The sequence below is a fragment of the mitochondrial genome of Vitis vinifera (genome assembly GCF_030704535.1).
Source record: "Vitis vinifera mitochondrion, complete genome".
NCBI lineage: Eukaryota > Viridiplantae > Streptophyta > Magnoliopsida > Vitales > Vitaceae > Vitis > Vitis vinifera.
Window position 1 is genome coordinate 122,501 of NC_012119.1, and position 17,500 is coordinate 140,000.

General features: G+C 42.2%; 2 protein-coding genes across 2 annotated transcripts in view; one reads left to right on the forward strand and one right to left on the reverse strand.

Moving 5' to 3' along the window:
* The window catches only part of ccmFC (cytochrome c biogenesis FC), a 2,473-nt gene extending 1,435 nt beyond the window's left edge, over nucleotides 1-1,038 (forward strand). Inside the window, exon 2 of the mRNA in view lies at nucleotides 291-1,038. Within this exon, the coding sequence (YP_002608351.1) occupies nucleotides 291-1,038 (748 nt within the window). The remainder of the gene's footprint in view (nucleotides 1-290) is intronic.
* A 7,453-nt stretch (nucleotides 1,039-8,491) lies between these two features.
* Nucleotides 8,492-11,419, reverse strand: RNA_pol (DNA-dependent RNA polymerase). The gene has a single exon. The coding sequence runs from the start codon at nucleotides 11,417-11,419 to the stop codon at nucleotides 8,492-8,494; it is 2,928 nt and encodes a 975-aa protein (YP_002608352.1).
* Between the last annotated feature and the right edge of the window lie 6,081 nt (nucleotides 11,420-17,500).

A 17,500-nucleotide genomic window follows, 5' to 3' on the forward strand; every position in this document is an offset into this window, starting at 1 on the left:
GACGAAGACTTCCAACGCATATAGGTAACTAACCGCCTGTTATCCCGGAATGAAATGGGATGGAATAGAAAGAACGCGAAGCGCTAGCGCTATAGGGTCGGTTTTTTTGGGGGGGATAAGATGGCTTCTTCACAAGCTTATCCCCGCCCCGACCGGCAGCTGCGAGGTCTCCCCATCTCTCCTAAACTTCCCCCGGTCTTCGGCCCGAGCTGTATGAGGCAGAAACTCGTCCCACGTACGGTTCGGAGGCCGAGCCCCACCCCAGCAGTAATGGTGCGGCTTAGGTCAACTAAGACAAAGAAGATACAGTTCACTCAACGATTGCCTTTGGGTTCCGAACTCCATATGGGGAAGGAGCGTTGTTGTTTGCGAGGTATCGATCATTTACATGGACCCACTTCTCATTCTATTTGTGGGAATTTTATGATCTATAAACGGTCCCTAACGACCGATCGGCTCATGTTTGAGCATGATGAATCACTTCGTGCCGACCTGTTGCCAATAAAAAACTTTCCGGCCTCATATGAGAATGGAAAACTAAAGCATTTTCTGCATCGGTGGATGAAGAATCGCATAAAAAAGAATTTCTGGTTTACCATGTTCCCAGAAAAAAGATACTTTCGAGAAACGACGAGCACGACTGAAGTGGCAATACATACAAATCCACTTACGGATCTATATGCTCCGATTGGAACTGGAAATTCCAGAACAAGCGGCTGGTATACCACCATAATGAAACTGCCTTTTATTTTTTTTATTCGGATAGGATTTATGATGGCTTCGTCGGGAGGCTCGCGTAGTTTGTTACGTCAGCTCCAAAAGGATAAGTTGCGTTGGAATCGAGAAAGTTCCGTGGAGTTCATAATTGCAATAAATGCAAGGAGTCAAAGTAGTGGCTGCGACGCGTCGAGGCACTTCTTCGACGGTCCCCGTCCGCCCGGCCTGCCGGCCCGCTCTGAAGAATTCATGGGCCGGCAGGCGGGCGAGACAGAATGGGCGGGCACTACTAACCAAGCCAAGCCTAGTTCTCGCCGATAGGCGCTGGTAGCTTGCTTCCAAGCCTTGCCTTATATAATAGTTGTGGCCATGGCCCGAAGGAGCCTTAAGCACTTGTACAATGCTCAAGTCAAGGCTCTGGGCAACGAGTAGGATGGAGCCTTTACTTTCTATTATATTTGTAAAGCGTGCCATATATCTTGAGGGAAGGGAAAAAGGGGTCTCTTTCCTCGCCCGATGGTAGAGGTCGATCCCTATCACCTTCGGTTATCACCTTCGGTGCCTCCTTGTGGTCCTTCTCTTTAGCTTTTCCTCGGCCTTTAGAGCTAGTTGATAGGCCACTTATCACATCCGATGCATCGATATTTCATCTCGGATTTCGAACCTAAAGCCCTATCAAGCAAGGGATTCTTCGTCGGATTCGTTCAAGCCATTGCGAATAGACAATTGGTAGAACTCCGCAACTTGTTAGGAGTAGGGGCTTTCTTGTACGCTTCTCTCCCCCCTATCCTTTAAAGCGAAGTGGAACCTTTGGAACAAGCTTTGGGTCTAATCGGAGGGTAGAAATTTCTCCCGCAACCTCGATCGCATCTTGTCCCATGTACTTCCCTTTGCCTTTCCGCTCACGCCTTGCTTGGACTTGATCCCACCAAATTGAGGCATGACCCGTGCTCAGGAATTTCACCTTCGCACACCTCGGATAGTTCTTTGATCATGTGATCGGATCTAGTCGATCGGATTTGAATCGGAGGTCTTGAACTCGAGTTTGTGAGAGACTCTTGCTGCCACCCTAGCTCTTTCATTTTAGCCCTTTTATTGCCCTAAAAAGAAGACCCGGCTTCTTCTTCTTTCTTTTACGAATCCGGCAAGCGAAAATCCTTTCTTCTCTTGAGTGATTGCTTGAGTTAAGCCTTCTTGACTAGTTTTGAGTCCCGATTTTCAGTCCTTGGATGATCTTGCGGGTCTTAGTACAATGGATTCATAAGGCTTTTCCCGTTTCCGAAAGAAGCATCTGGAAATGACTTGTCATGGGCTTATGCGATGAAGAATGATTTGCTCGGGAAAAAATCTTGTGCTTATGTGGATGAGTCGCTTCAATTTCCCAAGACTAGAGAAGGGGATTTTCCTACAAAAGATGAAAAGTGCTTAGCTTCAAATGGGATGACTTGTGTACTTCCTTTGAGCCCCATATACACCATCACCTCTTTTGCGACTGCTAAATCAATTTGGGATTTTATAAGTAATCTTGATTCTCAGGATGATTCTAAACCTTTTTCTCAGTTGCAACATGAAGAACATGCCTTAGCTTATAGGTAAAATAAAGAAAGAAGTGTGCTATACTATTTATTACCGAAGGCTTAGGCTTCTATGGGACCAGCTGAACATGAGGGACCCCTTTCAAAGATAGGGGCACCGATTCTAAAGGCTCTTGTCGGGAATAATTTGATATAACATAGAATAGCCGTAGAAAGGGGCTCTCTAAGTTTTTGATGGGCTTGAGGCCTGAGTTCGAGAATGTTAGATCCTCAATTCAACATCGAGTTCCTCCACCAGACATTGAGAGAGCAGTTGCTGATGTGAGATCCGAGGGGACTCGACTTGCTCCCCTTTACTAGGTTGGGTGCTGGGGGTCGATCTTATATTACTCAGGGTGCTTCAGATCAGGTTCTTGCAGCTGAACATGCTTCGGGGCATCGACCCTATGGTCAGAATCTTCAATCTGGAAGCTCTGCTGGTGCATCAGGCCAACGAGACATGTCCAAGATCATATGCCACTATTGCAAGAAGCCGGGTCACATGATTGCAGACTCTCGCAAGCGGCAGAATGCAAACTCTCGTCGACAGTCAGACACAGCTCATCTTGCTGCTCCCCCAGAGACGCCTACTGAATCGGAGACTTACCAATCCCCTTACTCCATAGGGCCTCTGCAGCATTACTTCTATGATCTTAGGAGCACTCCCACGCCCGACACAGATAGTTTTACCCCACGACAGCGGAAGCAGATTCATAGGTTGAATCCGTCTTGTCATATCTCTTCCTCTTCTGCTACAGGTATTTGCTCCCCCTTACGCTTACAACATAGGGGGCTGCTCTTCGGGTGCATCGAAGAATATGACTGGTGATTCTTCACTTCTTTCTTCTCTTCGGTCTCCCGTGATCTACGACCACCCTTATTGTTTAAACTGCAAACTCCGAACAATTCCCTCTAGCTAGTCTTGGTACTCTCTATCGTTATCATCGAATATGTTCTGCCTTTTTGCATCTTCTCTTCCTTGAAGGTTATAGCAGAAACGGAAGACATTGATCTAGTTATCTTTCTGTCAGATAGATAAGCAAGGTTTTTTTTTCTTAAGAGAAGAAGCCATTTCTAGTGGAAGAGGCTGGGACCTAGCCTTCTTGCTCTTATCTTCCTCCTAGTAAGGAAAGGCATAGTTTTAGAGTCATTGCATCCTCTATGAGCTGGATGTAGCTACTTTATATCCGGACAGATAATAACTAATTAGAGGGTAGCCGTCTTCTTTCTCTTTGTAGTTGGGATAGCGGGCAGGGTTAGAGGAAGCAAGGACAGATAGGCTAGGATTAGATGTGGCTTCTAGACGAGGAGGATAGAGGAGCGAAAGCAGCTTTATGACTTCCCCTTTTCCTTCATGCACTGGGAGAGGAAACAACTATCTTGGTTGATAGTTCGATGGAACTGCGTGACTTTCTGGATGTTTAACCCTGAGGGATGTAGCTAACTAAGGCAGTCTGGATGCTAGCCGGGGAATACCATGCCTCTCGGATAGGCCTTTGAGTTCCTCTAGTTATCTTCTTGAATCACTCTAAGCATAAGACCTTGAATTGCCTCTTTGTCTTCTCTCTATGGATAGAGCAATAACATTAAAAGAGGATGTAGCCCTTTCCTTACTGTACTTGTAGTTGAGTAAGGACTTTAAGCTTCTAGTTTGAACTAGTATGCGAAATGTATGGTTGATAGGGCTCTTACCTCCTCAATGTTTATAAAAGAATCCTACCTGAAGGATTGAGTGAACGTAGTTTTCGGTGCAAGCAGCAAGCGGGGCAAGATCAAGTGTTGCGGTTTGATGAATCGAAGGCCTGCTCTTTCGTCACAGCCATCAAGTTAGCAAGCCTGTTTTCAAGTTTTTTTTTATTGAAAGTTCGTGCCTTACGCAATTCATTTTCCATCCTATTCAATTGAAGTCCCCTAGGTATGCTCCTTATTTTTTAGGATAGCTTGGTTATCGGGCAAGCCCCTTTTCACGCAAGATAATCATAAAAAAAAAGAAACCTTCCCATAATGATGGTGTAAACAGAACTTGTGTAAAGGTCCCTATAGTAGTCTCTTGATTACTGGATAAATCCCTTTCCAGCTGTCCCCTTGATGTAGGCATTTCAGTAGGCAAAGGAAATCCAGCAGGCAGGTAAAACGATCTAAGAATCTCTCGGAAGTTTGGGTTGCTGTCAGTGCAGGCCAATCTGAATCTAATTCCTTCTCCATGTCTGCCAAGCCAGGTGAGTTTTTTGGGGTTTTAGTTTTCGTTCCAACTCAAGTTGGGATTTGAGTTTAAGTTATCCTTTTCTCTTCAATTGCTAATGCCTTTTTCAGATGAGAGGTGTGGTGTAATCCAGTGAGGAAGCAAGCCTTACCTCTTAGCCAGCAGGAAAGGGCCTAGCAGTTCTTACAATACCAGTAGTAATAGATAGGATACCTTACGGAGATACCTTTCATACTAATTAGACTAGTTAGATTTTCTCAAAAAAGCTTAGGAAAGCTGGTTTAGGAAAGGCAGTTTCACAAGTGTCTAAGTAAGAAAAGAGAAAAGTTAGTCATCTAAGGCAAGCCTTGGGCGAAATAAAACCCTTTTATCTTCGCATATTCCCTTTATATAGAGTCAGAGTAGTAGAGTAGTAAATAGACTTTCAATAGACTATCCTTTGGCCGCCTCAAGTAAAGTCTCATAAGTAGTTCCTTATTCAATTTCTACTGTAATCGAGTTCAAGTAGTTGATAGCGCCAGTCTAAGTAAAAGTAGTTATCTCTTGTCTAAGAAGTAGTAAACTATGCGTAAGCAGTATTTTACTGTGGATAAGGAATAGTTCTTGCCTATCTCTCAGGAGTATTTGCCTATTCATAAGTAGTCATTGACGATCCATAACCTTTATCAGTATTTCACCTCTTGGGCAAGCCAGAATCAGGAATTCTGAAAAGCTAGTATCTTTTTACCTCACCCCTTTTTTTTTCCTTTAGCTCGAGAGAGAGGAAAGCCTTTACAAAAGAAAAGTTTATTTTTATTTTTATTTAAGGCAGTAAAGCATTATTATTATTTAAAATGGCAAGCGGGTTTTAAGTGAAATCCCTGTGGGCCTTTTCCAGAAGTCTATTGAATTTCCTCTCCTTCTGTCATTTTCCTAAGTTAAGCTCCTTGTCAAGCCGGCTAGGTAAATCAAAATAATAGAATTGCAGTCTTAAAGTAAGCAAGCTCAATTGCAATGGAAAAGTCCTAAGCTAAGCGTATCAAATTGGAGGCCTTGTTTTTAAGGGTTTCAGTGCATAGGTAAAGTGAAAGTAAGCCCATGTATTTCGAGGGTTAAGCTAATCTCTTGCCTTATAGGAAAGCCGCTATCTTTTCATATCCTCAAGTTCCAACATCGGAAGGATTTTTGAAGACAATATAGTTTTCAATCAATCCATCAGAGATAGGTTCAGTCCCATTAGTCCCTGGCCCTTATGTGCCCTTCACTCTGTCGTCCCTCCTCCTTACTCTAGTGTTGAACCAGTAAAAGAGTCCCATGATCAATAGGAGCATATTTTTTCCTTTTGAAGTGAGATATTTCCTTATCATCAAAGATTAGATATAAATGTAACCATCTCCTCAAAGCAAAGGAAGTCAAAAAAGCAAGTTTTCAAACAGGAATCCTTCTATCTCAAGCCATCAGTAAAAGGCAATCGATTGGGATCGCTCTGATCTTTATCTTTATCTATAATCTATGGGAGAATACTCATAGTTCTTGGGATGTTTCGGGGGCTTCCTGTCTTTGTCAACCTCTCCTCTGAGCCTATTCCCTTTTCTATTTATATATATATTATAATCTTACTTAATGAGTTAATTAAGAGAATAGTTATGTAATACTCATACATACTAGGAAAATAAAAGGTTTGAGATTTTAAGTCTTTCTTAGGAGTTCCTTCTCTCTGCGAGCGAGTTCGAGTGCTAGTTCCAGCATATCCTAGAAGCAATTAAAATATTGAAAGTGAAAAAAAAAGAATACTACAAGTAATACGTGGTAGGGCTAACATATAGGATTCCCTTAGAGAAGATGCTTTCTTCCTTACTATCATATGCTCTCTCTCAGGTCAATCCAGCTAGCGGGTAAAAAATGGAATTTTTCTTAAAAAAAAAGAGTCAGCCAAAAAAAGAGTTGTGCCTGCTCGGAGAGATCTAGTTTCAGTTTCAGTTGCTATCCATCCTGTTGAAGTAGCTTTCGATCAGCCATAGCCAATAGGGGGGGTGAATCCAGTCCCGTAGCTTTTGGCGAGTTTTTCAGTCTTAGTTCCCATCCATGTCGGTGAAGAATGCTAAGCCCATGGTAGCAGTAGCTCCTCCAGTGTCAACAGGGGAGGGCGCTATAGATAAGAGATCTTTTTATTTCCCTGGTATAGTAATATAATGGAATAGTAAATAGAATAGGCAATAGTCAATAGATTTGCAAGTAGTTTCTATTCAAATAGAATACTATAAATACAATCTTGCATATTCATTTTATTACTGAAAGCTTTATGTGTTAAGCACAAGGCCTAGGACTGAGGACGCAAGGCAGGGGATAACTACGTTTTACAAAAGGAAAAATAAACCCGAGATTGGAATTGTGATCAAGGTGACAAGCTATTCCCTTGAGCCTATCAAAAATTGTATAAAAATAGCAGCCTATCCAATTTCTGTGGGAATGACTTTCCAGCCAGCATTCTCCTTGTCCCGTGGGAAAAAGCTTAGAAAAGCGGATTCACAGGCTAGCCAATATAAGAAACTCTTTCTTTTTTTCGAGATCCAGCCGGGATGAGTAGGAGTTTCAGCCAGTAAAAGTCAATCTCCTTGCGAGCTAGTTCCAATTGTAGTTCTTTTCCTTGAAAGCCTTGGAAGTAAGTAGTCTATTAGGGAAGTGGGGATTTTATTAGTCAATCCAGTATCTTTACCTCTGTCTAGTGTCCATCCCTCCCTCTGAAAGAGAGTATAAAAACCTCTTTCTTTCCTCCATCTAAGGCCAGTCATTTTCCTTCTCTGCGGTTGCTTAGGGTGAGTGCTAATTCCTTCCAATTGCAGTCCTTCGAGGATTGCTTCCAGGTCTGGTATATGAAAGCAAAGAAAAATTCCTTAGGAGACAGGTATCGATGCTTGCCAGCAGGAGAAAGATCACTAGGTTCAGTCTCTGCAATAGGGTTCCCTAGGTACAGTTAGTTTTCTTGAAATCCAGCAGGGATAGCAGCTTCTTGCCAAGATAGACTGCTAACTCGTATAGCCTATGGTTCCTCATAAGAGGTTTGATCGTGTACTTCACACCATGAGTAGCAAAATATTTCAGTAAGATAATGCCATCGAATCGTGAGAAGTTGTGGAAGTATACAGTATGAATCGATGTATTTTTTCTAACAACAACAGCTAAACGTTCTATAAAGTCGAACAACATCTTATTGCTCCTTTCTTCAAAGGTTTCGAAGACAATATCCGGGTAATCCTCACTGAAATATGTCTCAATAATATTGCCCGTCTCTGAAGACAGATCATCACCTGGTCTAACCACTAAGAAACCAACAGCGTAGGGAACATGAGTAGTATTTTGGATAACAGTCTCAGTATCAGCCACAATGAATGGCTGCCTTTGACTTATTTTCGGTTTGAGTGCTGTGATATGCTTTGAATAACGACGCTTACGATGCCCGATCGTTCTCGCTTCTCTAGGTATCACCTCAGCCTTGCAGTCGATGCATTCCCAGATCTTTCTGGCTATCTCCTCGTCATCGGAGATGATTGGCACCGCACTATCCTGAATTTCATCAATATAATAGATTCGAATAAAAACGCTATATAAATCAGCACCCTCGTATTCCTCTGCTTTCATCCTGACAAGTTGTTCAATCAAAGCATAGACTGGCAAATCTTTCCCATTCTCCCTAAAAGGGATAGCAGGACCGAGTGTAAAAGGGATAGCAGGACCAAGAGGAACATCACTTTTTTTTGTAGTTGTATTCATGACATAACTCAATGTTAATTTACCATAATCACACTTTATAGTGTAAGCGTACTTGATTAGTAGTCGCATAAAAGCTAATACTATATTATCACAGTCATCACATTTTATGGGAGGATCGAAATCAATTCTAGCTATTCTCAATCCAGGGTAGGGATCCATGTAATATTCACACTTGATTGAACTCTGTAAGTAGCTCCAGAATATAGAAAATAGTTCTTTTGTCAAAATATTATAAGTATTTATCATTTTATAAGTGTAAACAATATTTATATTTGCAGTTATCCCAATTTAACATGTTACCAATGAATGCTACCCTTTTATTTTCCAAATCAACCGTTTTTGGATTGTTATCGTATAAATCCATTATATATTTTTCGTAAGCTATACATACACTATATATCTTTTTAGCCCAAATTAACTTCTTACTTTTATTTAAATTCTTTGGTATAATAGATTCTAATGAATTTAACAGAATATGATTGGGAATCGGGGATTCAAGGGTATATGAATTCCTATCAATTGCCAGATTAAGATCAATAAATTGGTTTATCCATAATAATGGGCTACCCATATTATATAATACAAGTACATAATAACGTGAAATGTACGAAGCGTAAGGAGCTGTAGTAATGAAATTATCGTGAACAGTGTAGACAGGTGCATTCTCAGAGACCATATATTTTATCATGTGCATGGCAATAAATGCATCTTTCTGATGAATAAAATTGGCAAAGGTAGACATATGAGTCTTCCTTCGATCCCGATCACCCGAGGGAATTCGTAGAGTCACTTGACGCCTTTTCCTGTGGATACGATCATATACCCATATATTTACTGTTTTTGATTTCATATAGTCCTGTACAGTTGTGAATAGAGATACACTATATAAGACGGGTCGATCCATAGCTGATACTAACCAACTGATATTGCGGATCAAATCCATTAGATTTACTATACCCGGATAGTATGTTTTATAGAAGATATATATTTTTTTAGCTAATTGCATGCATTCCCCTTTATCTAATAAAGAATCAAAATGTTGATTAAAATCATTAGCAATGCTGATTACAGTCTTACCATATATCATCGGCATAAAGAGTACTTTAACTAATTTTCGAGTGAGACGAGGACAAACTATGTCAGCTAGATTATTTGTCAATTCCTTACGAAAGTATACCTTAAGCTCTTCTAGAAGGATGGTGTAAATATCTTTGATCTTTTTATTATCACTAAAATCGTATTCAGGCGAATAATGATAATCAATATAGGGAATGAGATTCGTTTTTAAAGCTAAATCATTATCTAACAAGAAATAGCTCATAATCTGATAAGCACTTGCAGAGGCATCTTGTGTAATAGGAATTTGAATTAGATTACTCTTATTATTGCTTTCGATACATAGAACCTTACTTATGAACTGATAGGGATCAGCCGCTGATAATGCTAACTCGATGATACTTTCAGCCGATGATGCTTTCATAGATACATGATCGAGATACCATTGATAAGAATCTTTATAAGATTCGAACTTCTTATAATGAAAAGCTGCGGCTGCTGAGGCTATAAACATTATTTCTTTATCATCTATATTATGATTAATAAGCTCTCCAGATGGGTTGTTACAAGTAAAAAGTACTAGACTTCTAGCCAAATCACGTTCGTGGAAATGCAATACACCAGCGCGGTAGATCCTACCACGGAAGTCAACGAAGGCAGGCAGATAAATTTTATAACCCTCGTAAGCTGATGCTATATTGATTACGAAGGTTTCATAACGAGCACGTTGGATACGCTCCAAGAACACCTTAAGCAAATCCTGATAATTACAAACTTGCGTCAAATCATTATTCGATAAGTAAGAATTCCTCAATAGCTCGACGGCCCTGTTGATATTCAATGATGCTAGAAATCTAGGCATTAATAGACCGTATTTAACTAATAGTTCGTTATTATTCATAATGAAGCTCAATACATCCTTATGTATCTCAAAAGACTGCGCCTGTAACTTGTTCATGGTTAAGCACAAATCGTCGTATTTACCTTCATCAAACTTAATATGAAAATGGCTCAAGTCACGGGTAGTCATTACGCGATAGCGTTTTTGTTGATAAAAATCCCCTGATGGTATGCTTAAGTAACCGCCACGCATATCGGATAAAGATGAAGGTATTATATCATCTCTTATGGGTTTCCAATCCAAAGGCTTACATATCATTGGTAGATTGAGTTTGATCGGAAGGAGACTAATATCGAAATTACATATAGCGTATAATTGTCTTGGTATATAATACTTCCCATTCTTCATCGTAACAGAATACTGCTCATGAAAGCTCAATTCATTTGAAAGAGAAATCCACTTTCTATTCACTAAGAATTCAACCAAAAACGCACCGAACGCATAATTATTTTGCATTTTATCGTTAGCCATCTCATTCTCTTCAGCCTTCACATTGCTAGAAGTATCGTCTGAATTTATTTCATGTTTCGTAGAAGGTCTTTCTTCTGATGTATATCCTTTCAACAATTTAGCTTGGCTTCTGACATACGTATCCAAATGTTCTATCAGAGTTGATACGCGAACAGCTGGAAGTTCCTGAATACAGTTGAAGAGAACACCAAATACATAAATAATAATGGCCTCCAAAGTATACTGATCAAAGTATTCAAGAGTTAATAAATCATTTTTAGTAAGCTTACATTTCTTAAGATATTCCTTTGCTGTAAGTTCATCTTTAGATATTATTATCTTAATTAAATCAGGTGTAAGCTGATATATGTTTTTAATATCGTCATATTTAAAAGTAGCATCCTCAATCGATGTTTGAATACTGATTAATTCTTCTTCTGTAAATGAATCCTTATCTTTTTTAGAATTATTCAATAAATCAATCACATACTTATGATATTGAGAAACATTAGATTCAGATCTGGAATTAGTATTACTATCATCCAACAGTTGACTATAAAAAGATTCCCAGAACTTCTCAAGAATAGTATCCTTCGTTGAATAACATCTATGACCGTACACAGAAGGACAAATATGATTTACAATCGATACCACAACAGAAGGATAAATATGATTAACAATGGATACCTGAGAAGGACAAATATGATTAACAATCGCTACCTTCGTATACCTAGATTGGTATTTCCTGTTAAATAACAGACTTTTCATGTGTGAACGCCGTGGTACAAGACCTGGGCCAAGAAGTGCTTGGGGATGAGATTTCCAGCTGATCTACGACCACCCTCAAGCGTTCATTGACCAGAATGTAGAGCCTGTTGGGCATGAACCAACGGTGGTTGAAGAAAGAGATAACCCAGAGAGAGGGTTTTTATTCCACTGCCCACTGCAGATCAAGTGGCTGATCAGAGCTCAGAGACTAGAAATGCTGAACACATGGAAAGTACCTCTCACCCCTATTCTCCCCAAGAAAGGGAGAAAAGACCAATTTAGTCTCCAAAGCCGGTGAGCTTCTAAGCTTTATCTGAACACTTTTTCCTTTTTTGTTGCTCCTTTTGATCGCTGTTGTTGAATCAGGTTGCTGAAGATGTCCCCTCATCCTCTTCTGAGGCCATTATCCCTCAAGCTAGTGAGCTCTGACGTCGACCCTTCAATCCTCATCAACTGCAAAGAGTCACTGCTGGCCTCCCTGAACTTAACCAAACTGAGAATGACCGCCCTCTTCACGGAGCAAGAGAATCATGAAAACCTTCAGGGAATGCCCTCGATGGCCCAACTGAAAGAAGCCATCTTCGGGGTTGATCCAGTTGAAGTTGATGTTGTACGAGGCGATCCCCAGGTAGACCTTGAGAAGGTTATTGAACACGATCTGCTCGACTCCCCCTCCAGAGACAACTCCTTTTCCCCCAGCCTGATTCCAAATGAAGAAGAAGCCAGGCTCTCTCTTGAAATCTCTGAAAGCCAGCCTCCCATGGAGGTTGAGGATCAAGCTAGCCACTGATCTACGACCAGCCTGCCTCTCATTCCAGTCCCGCTGATACTGAGGAGCTTCATTTTGACGAAGAAGATCACTCCCTCAACAACCTCCCAGTAATCAAGGTGATTTTCTCATATACGCCCTTTCTCTCCTCTGTTTCATTCCTCCATTTTCTGAATCATGTGTTGTCTCTTTCTAGGAGGAGGGCGTCACTGGAGCTACCCCTCTGCAAGTCATTCCCTTGAGCAGCTCGTCTTATAAAAAAGATGATTATCCGCCTGCCGCTGTCTTTGCCAATGCAAGGCAACTTCTTGCGGCCGCTCCGTCTTTTCCAAGTAATATGGATGCATCTCATGAGAAGATTAACGCAGCACATAAGACGGTGAGCCGCCTCATAGAGCTTGACTTAAGAAGCCTGCTGGCTGAGGAGGGACTTAGGGAATGAATTGCCAATTTGGATTATCTGCGCTCTGTGGACTTCTTCCCTTCCCACGTCAACGGTCCAGTGGAAGAGCCGCTGCTGGGCTTATCTCCTTATGTTGATACACTCGGCCTTCAACTTCAGTAAGAAATACCTCCACTAGCTTTCTAGAGGCGTTCAGTGAGAACGAAAGGATTATTGAAGAAGGACCTCAAGCTTATGAAGTCCTTAGTGCAGAGATGAAGAAATTGGATCAAGAAATGGAAGATCTAGAGAGCAAGTTGCTAGCTGCCAAGGCTAAGAAGATTAGTCTAGCTAAAGAAATCCGAAACTTATCTCAGAGGACTAAAGAGGCAACTGCAGCTTATGAATATGCGCTTCCCCAATTTCAATCACAGAAGCAAGACAAAAGATTGGCCGAACAGGGCGGCGGAAAGAATGTGGGAGCGAGCTCGTAATGTACTTAGAGAGAATCAATAAAAGAAAAACTGTAAAAGAAAGGGTTGTAATTCAAATGGTTGAATAATAACAATAGAGATTTTCAACCTTTCTAACTGTACTTATTCCATTGCTACATCCCACAGACAAGAAGAAAGGAAAGCTAACATCTAATACATTCTTTTCTTGCCTAGCTTGTTATAACCTAAAGTAGCTACATCCAGCTCTATGAATCAAACTCTTCCTTATACCACTCGAATAGAGACAGGAAGGAATAAACAATCGGAAGCATTAGAAGAAAGGATGCATCCCTCATAGCACAGCCCTAGAGGCAATCAAAAACTAGAAGCCATGAGTCCTTACTAAACTAACAGAACATTAAGGAAAGGAATTCAAACCTAAAAGAGAGACTTTATATCAACTCACAGAACCGATCGCAAGTCACTCACTCAGTGCATTATTGATCGCCAAGAAGATTCTATAGACCGCGCTGCTTGGATAGAAAGAAGAGTCACCGGGTTGGGTTGATGTTGATTGGTATTGGTCTTGTCCCGCAACTAGAAGAAGTCCGGGGGGGCTTTCATTTGCCCGGAATTTCAGTTAATAAATAGTTGAATAGCTTGGTTCTCATTCTTCAATGTGGCGTCGCGTTTCAGATCGGAGAGGATATTTGAGCATCCCCCCCTAAGCTGAGGATGCTTGGCTTGGCTCGCAGGACCGATTTGACTGAAGCTTCCGAGAGCCTCCCTACAGATCTATTGCATGCAACTTTCCTTCCTCCAGCAGTCATTCCGAAGAATAAGGCCACCTTTCAATGCAATTGGCTCAGGCCATGAATGGGACGGAGGAACGTCAGTGATCAGCGCCGGCCGAGCGGAAAAGACCCTCGGTTGCTGTTGCCAATAAGACCTTGCTGCCCCGCCAATGAGCACTTGCTTCCCTTCACGCTGCTTAGTAAGACCGCTTCGCTCCCTCGAACTCAAAACCCATTCCTCATCTGAACTGACAGACCGACAAGCGGAGGAAAAGAAAAGCACTGTTGACTTCCTGTTCCGCCTGAAACAAGAACTCCACTCCCCGATTCACCGAACCGACAGGAAACTCCCTTGACTTCTTGAAACAGGAACTCGAACTCATTGACCTAAGACTGTTCATGGAACTCGTTCTGCTTCATCGACGAAAGTATGCTAGGGCTTGTTGCTTAGTCACGAGAGCTCTGCTGCCCATGCCCGCCAAGCAAGCATTCCACTCTTGACTCCGGAAAACTCTTTCTTTGGAAAGCTAAAATCTTCCTTGAGTCTGATTTGGAGGCTGTGCATAACTCCTGTGTTGCGGCCTCTACCACGGCCACCGCGAGCCATGTTTGCATTTGATGAGCCGCAGCAACCGGGTCATGTCTGTGCTGTGACCTTATTCACCGTGTCTGAGACACCTGCAGTTCTCAGCTTCTTTCTAAAGTGCTTCAGTTCGACGTGATCTATCACAGACGGTTTTCAATCAGACTCTTCCCCTACTTTCCACGCATCATGAGCAGATTCACCTTTCTCCCTCTGCAACTCCCATACAAAGAACAGCAAAATGGTTCGGGGATGACGGTCAACCGTTTGCAAATCACAAACAACGTCGATCTTCGTCTTAATTATGGAAGTCCCTGTCCTTGTCTGCTAGACACGGGAGCTTACTGTAGCCATTGCTTGCTTCTCATGCTTCTGGTAGTGCACCCTACCTCTAGTGCTTTCTCCACTGCCTCCCCCAAACCCCTTCTTCCTTATGAAGTTTTAGATTCCACTTGTGCTTCTTTTGGTCAGTTGGATGCTATAGGAGATTTTGCAGGTTCCCTTCCGCTTCTATGCTGAATCAATGGATGTTAGATCATTAGGAGCCTAATAAAAAGGGATGTTGAATGAAACAAACGAATACTATTTCAATTGAAAACAAACCCCCGAGCAAATTTAGCCCTTGAGAAGAGAAGATCCCGTGGAATGTCTTTGGTACTTCCTTGTTACAGAAGTGGTCTACTGATTTCGACCCGGCTCAGCGTAGCCTCTTGCCGGTGTGGGTTGAGTTTCCCTCTCTCCCTTTGGTGTTTTTTCCGCACATAGAAAAGATTGCTGCTATGTCGGGCAGAGTGTTGTGTTCGGAAATCCCTAATGGCTTCGTGGCCCGACCCACACGCTGTGTTGAACTTTCTTCGAGTCAGGACCTCCCGGACTTCATAGAGCTCAAAGCTAAGGGGGCAGTTATTTCAGCAGTGCGTTTCATATCTAACCCTACCTAACTCTTGTTATTATTTCCATGACGAGAATCATAGGCGCCAGTTCTGCCTATGAACTTGGCCAAAAGGGCCGCGGCTGCTAAGGCGGCACGGGAAGCCTCTATCTCGACTCACTCTGAGGTTCCCACTAATCTAAAGAGTGATGAGGCGCGCCCTACTGAAGGGTTTTTGGAAATCGGTTCGCAGTAAGAAGAACTTGACCTCTAGCGCTCAGAAGAGTCCAGTTGATAAAGCGGGGCCTGCTGCTGCTGCCATGGCAAGAAAGCGTATGGGAAAGAAAGGACTGGACTGACAGGAGAGGGAGATTAAGAAGGTAAGGCTTGCTGGCAAGGCTGGGAAGTCGCTGGCAGCTTTTCAGCCTACGCTAGCCTATTGCCTTTTTCAGCCTGCTTTCTCTTTCTTCCCTTGCCTTTTTCAGCTGGATATATATCCATCTTTCCCGCCAGTTTGCGACTCTCCATGCATATGGTGCGCTCGTACAAATCGGGAAAGGTCTTGCAATTACCCAATGCGATTGCACCTTTTGCGGGACCTCTGATGTTGAAGAGGACTATATGTACAGCATCACCTTCAGGTATTGCAAAGGTCGCTCTTGATGCAAGATTCCTCCCTCCATAAAAAAAATATGAGTCAACAGTACTCGCTTTGATCTCCGTAAATGCCTCTGAGAAAGGTTAATCAACTCGATCAAGCATGGTGCTTGGTGCAACTACTTTATGATGAATAAGTCCACCACATCCGCAAACGTTCGGATTGCATGAATGGGGAGAGATAAGAACCATCGTGCGGCGCCTCCTTCCAAGGACTTCTGAAAAAGGTAGATCAACATCCCCTCCTTATTTTCGTACCCTCGACAATCATTGCAGAAAGTTGCTAGGTGATGCACCTAAAAAGATCACCAACTCCGTTATACTTGCTGAACTTAGGTACTAAGAATCCAAATGGAAGGACCGTTTTCATTCTGGATTTCGACAAAAATCCCTAAATCCGAGGCGATGCGGCTGTGAAACATGGCGTGCTATAAAGTAAAGTATCCAATAAAGCTCTCCGCTCCTCGAAAGCTTATTGATTAGGGCGAGTGGCTTCCGCTCCTCATCGTCCACTACCGGTTTCCGAAGTGAAGTCATAGTGCGTGCTGATACTTTCTTCCATAGGGTTCCAAACCTTACTATACAAGGGGCTTGAAAGCCGAGGAGCGGAAATCGCCCGCCGCAATAAGCGGGAGAGGAGCGTAGAAGAGCGGTCCTCCTTATCTTATCTAGCAAAAGACGTCCATAGAAAAGAAAATAAGGCTCGGCAAAGACGACAGAAACTAGGGATTCTTTTCATCCATGCTTTCAGCATGCTTTTATAGTGCGTGCTTCCCTCTCCCTTACGCTTACAACATAGGGGGCTGCTTTAGGATATAGCGGAGAGTTGGGGGGCGCTCGCCGTCTTCTTGATCATCAATGATCTATTTAGTCATTAGACTCAAATCGACATAGTGGATTTGATGACTGCCCCCTCTTTGACTGCATTCTCCATCTGTTGGATTAGGTCCAATTTTGATTCTTCGATTCTCGCTCCTACTGGGCGGAATACTCAAAAGAGCTTCCATTATATCCGGCGAACTCCCCCTATTTTGGGCTATCTCCCGGCCAATTAGTCAATTATGACAAGTCTTCTCTTTCTTTCTTTCTCAGCAAACTTACCGAACAGGCTAAAAAGAGCTCTAGGAAGGTCTCTAAAGGTTCCTCATATGGTCAGCTCAGAAAAGTCTCTAGGAGCTCCACTGATCAAAACCAGAGTTAACAAAGAGACCTTTGCTTCTATAGTGGAGTGAATGAAGGTCAAATTGCAAGGATGGAAAGGTAAACTTCTTTCCCAAGCAGGTAAAATGACTCTAATCAAGTCTGTTACAGCAGCCATTCAACAAGACCTAATGTCCTGCTTCAGACTTCCAAAACGCATTCTTTATGATGTAGACAAAGTGCAGAAGGATTTTCTATGATCTAATCCTGAAGATAGCAAGAAAATGAATTTGGTGGGATGGCATCCCTATTTATTTGCTATAATGCTGCGAAAAATGAAGGAGGACTAGGTCTAAGAGCGGCATAGGACATCAATGAAGGATTCATGATGAAGCTTGGATAGAAGATACTTCATTTTAAAGAGAATAGTTGGGTGAAAGTTGTTACCCAG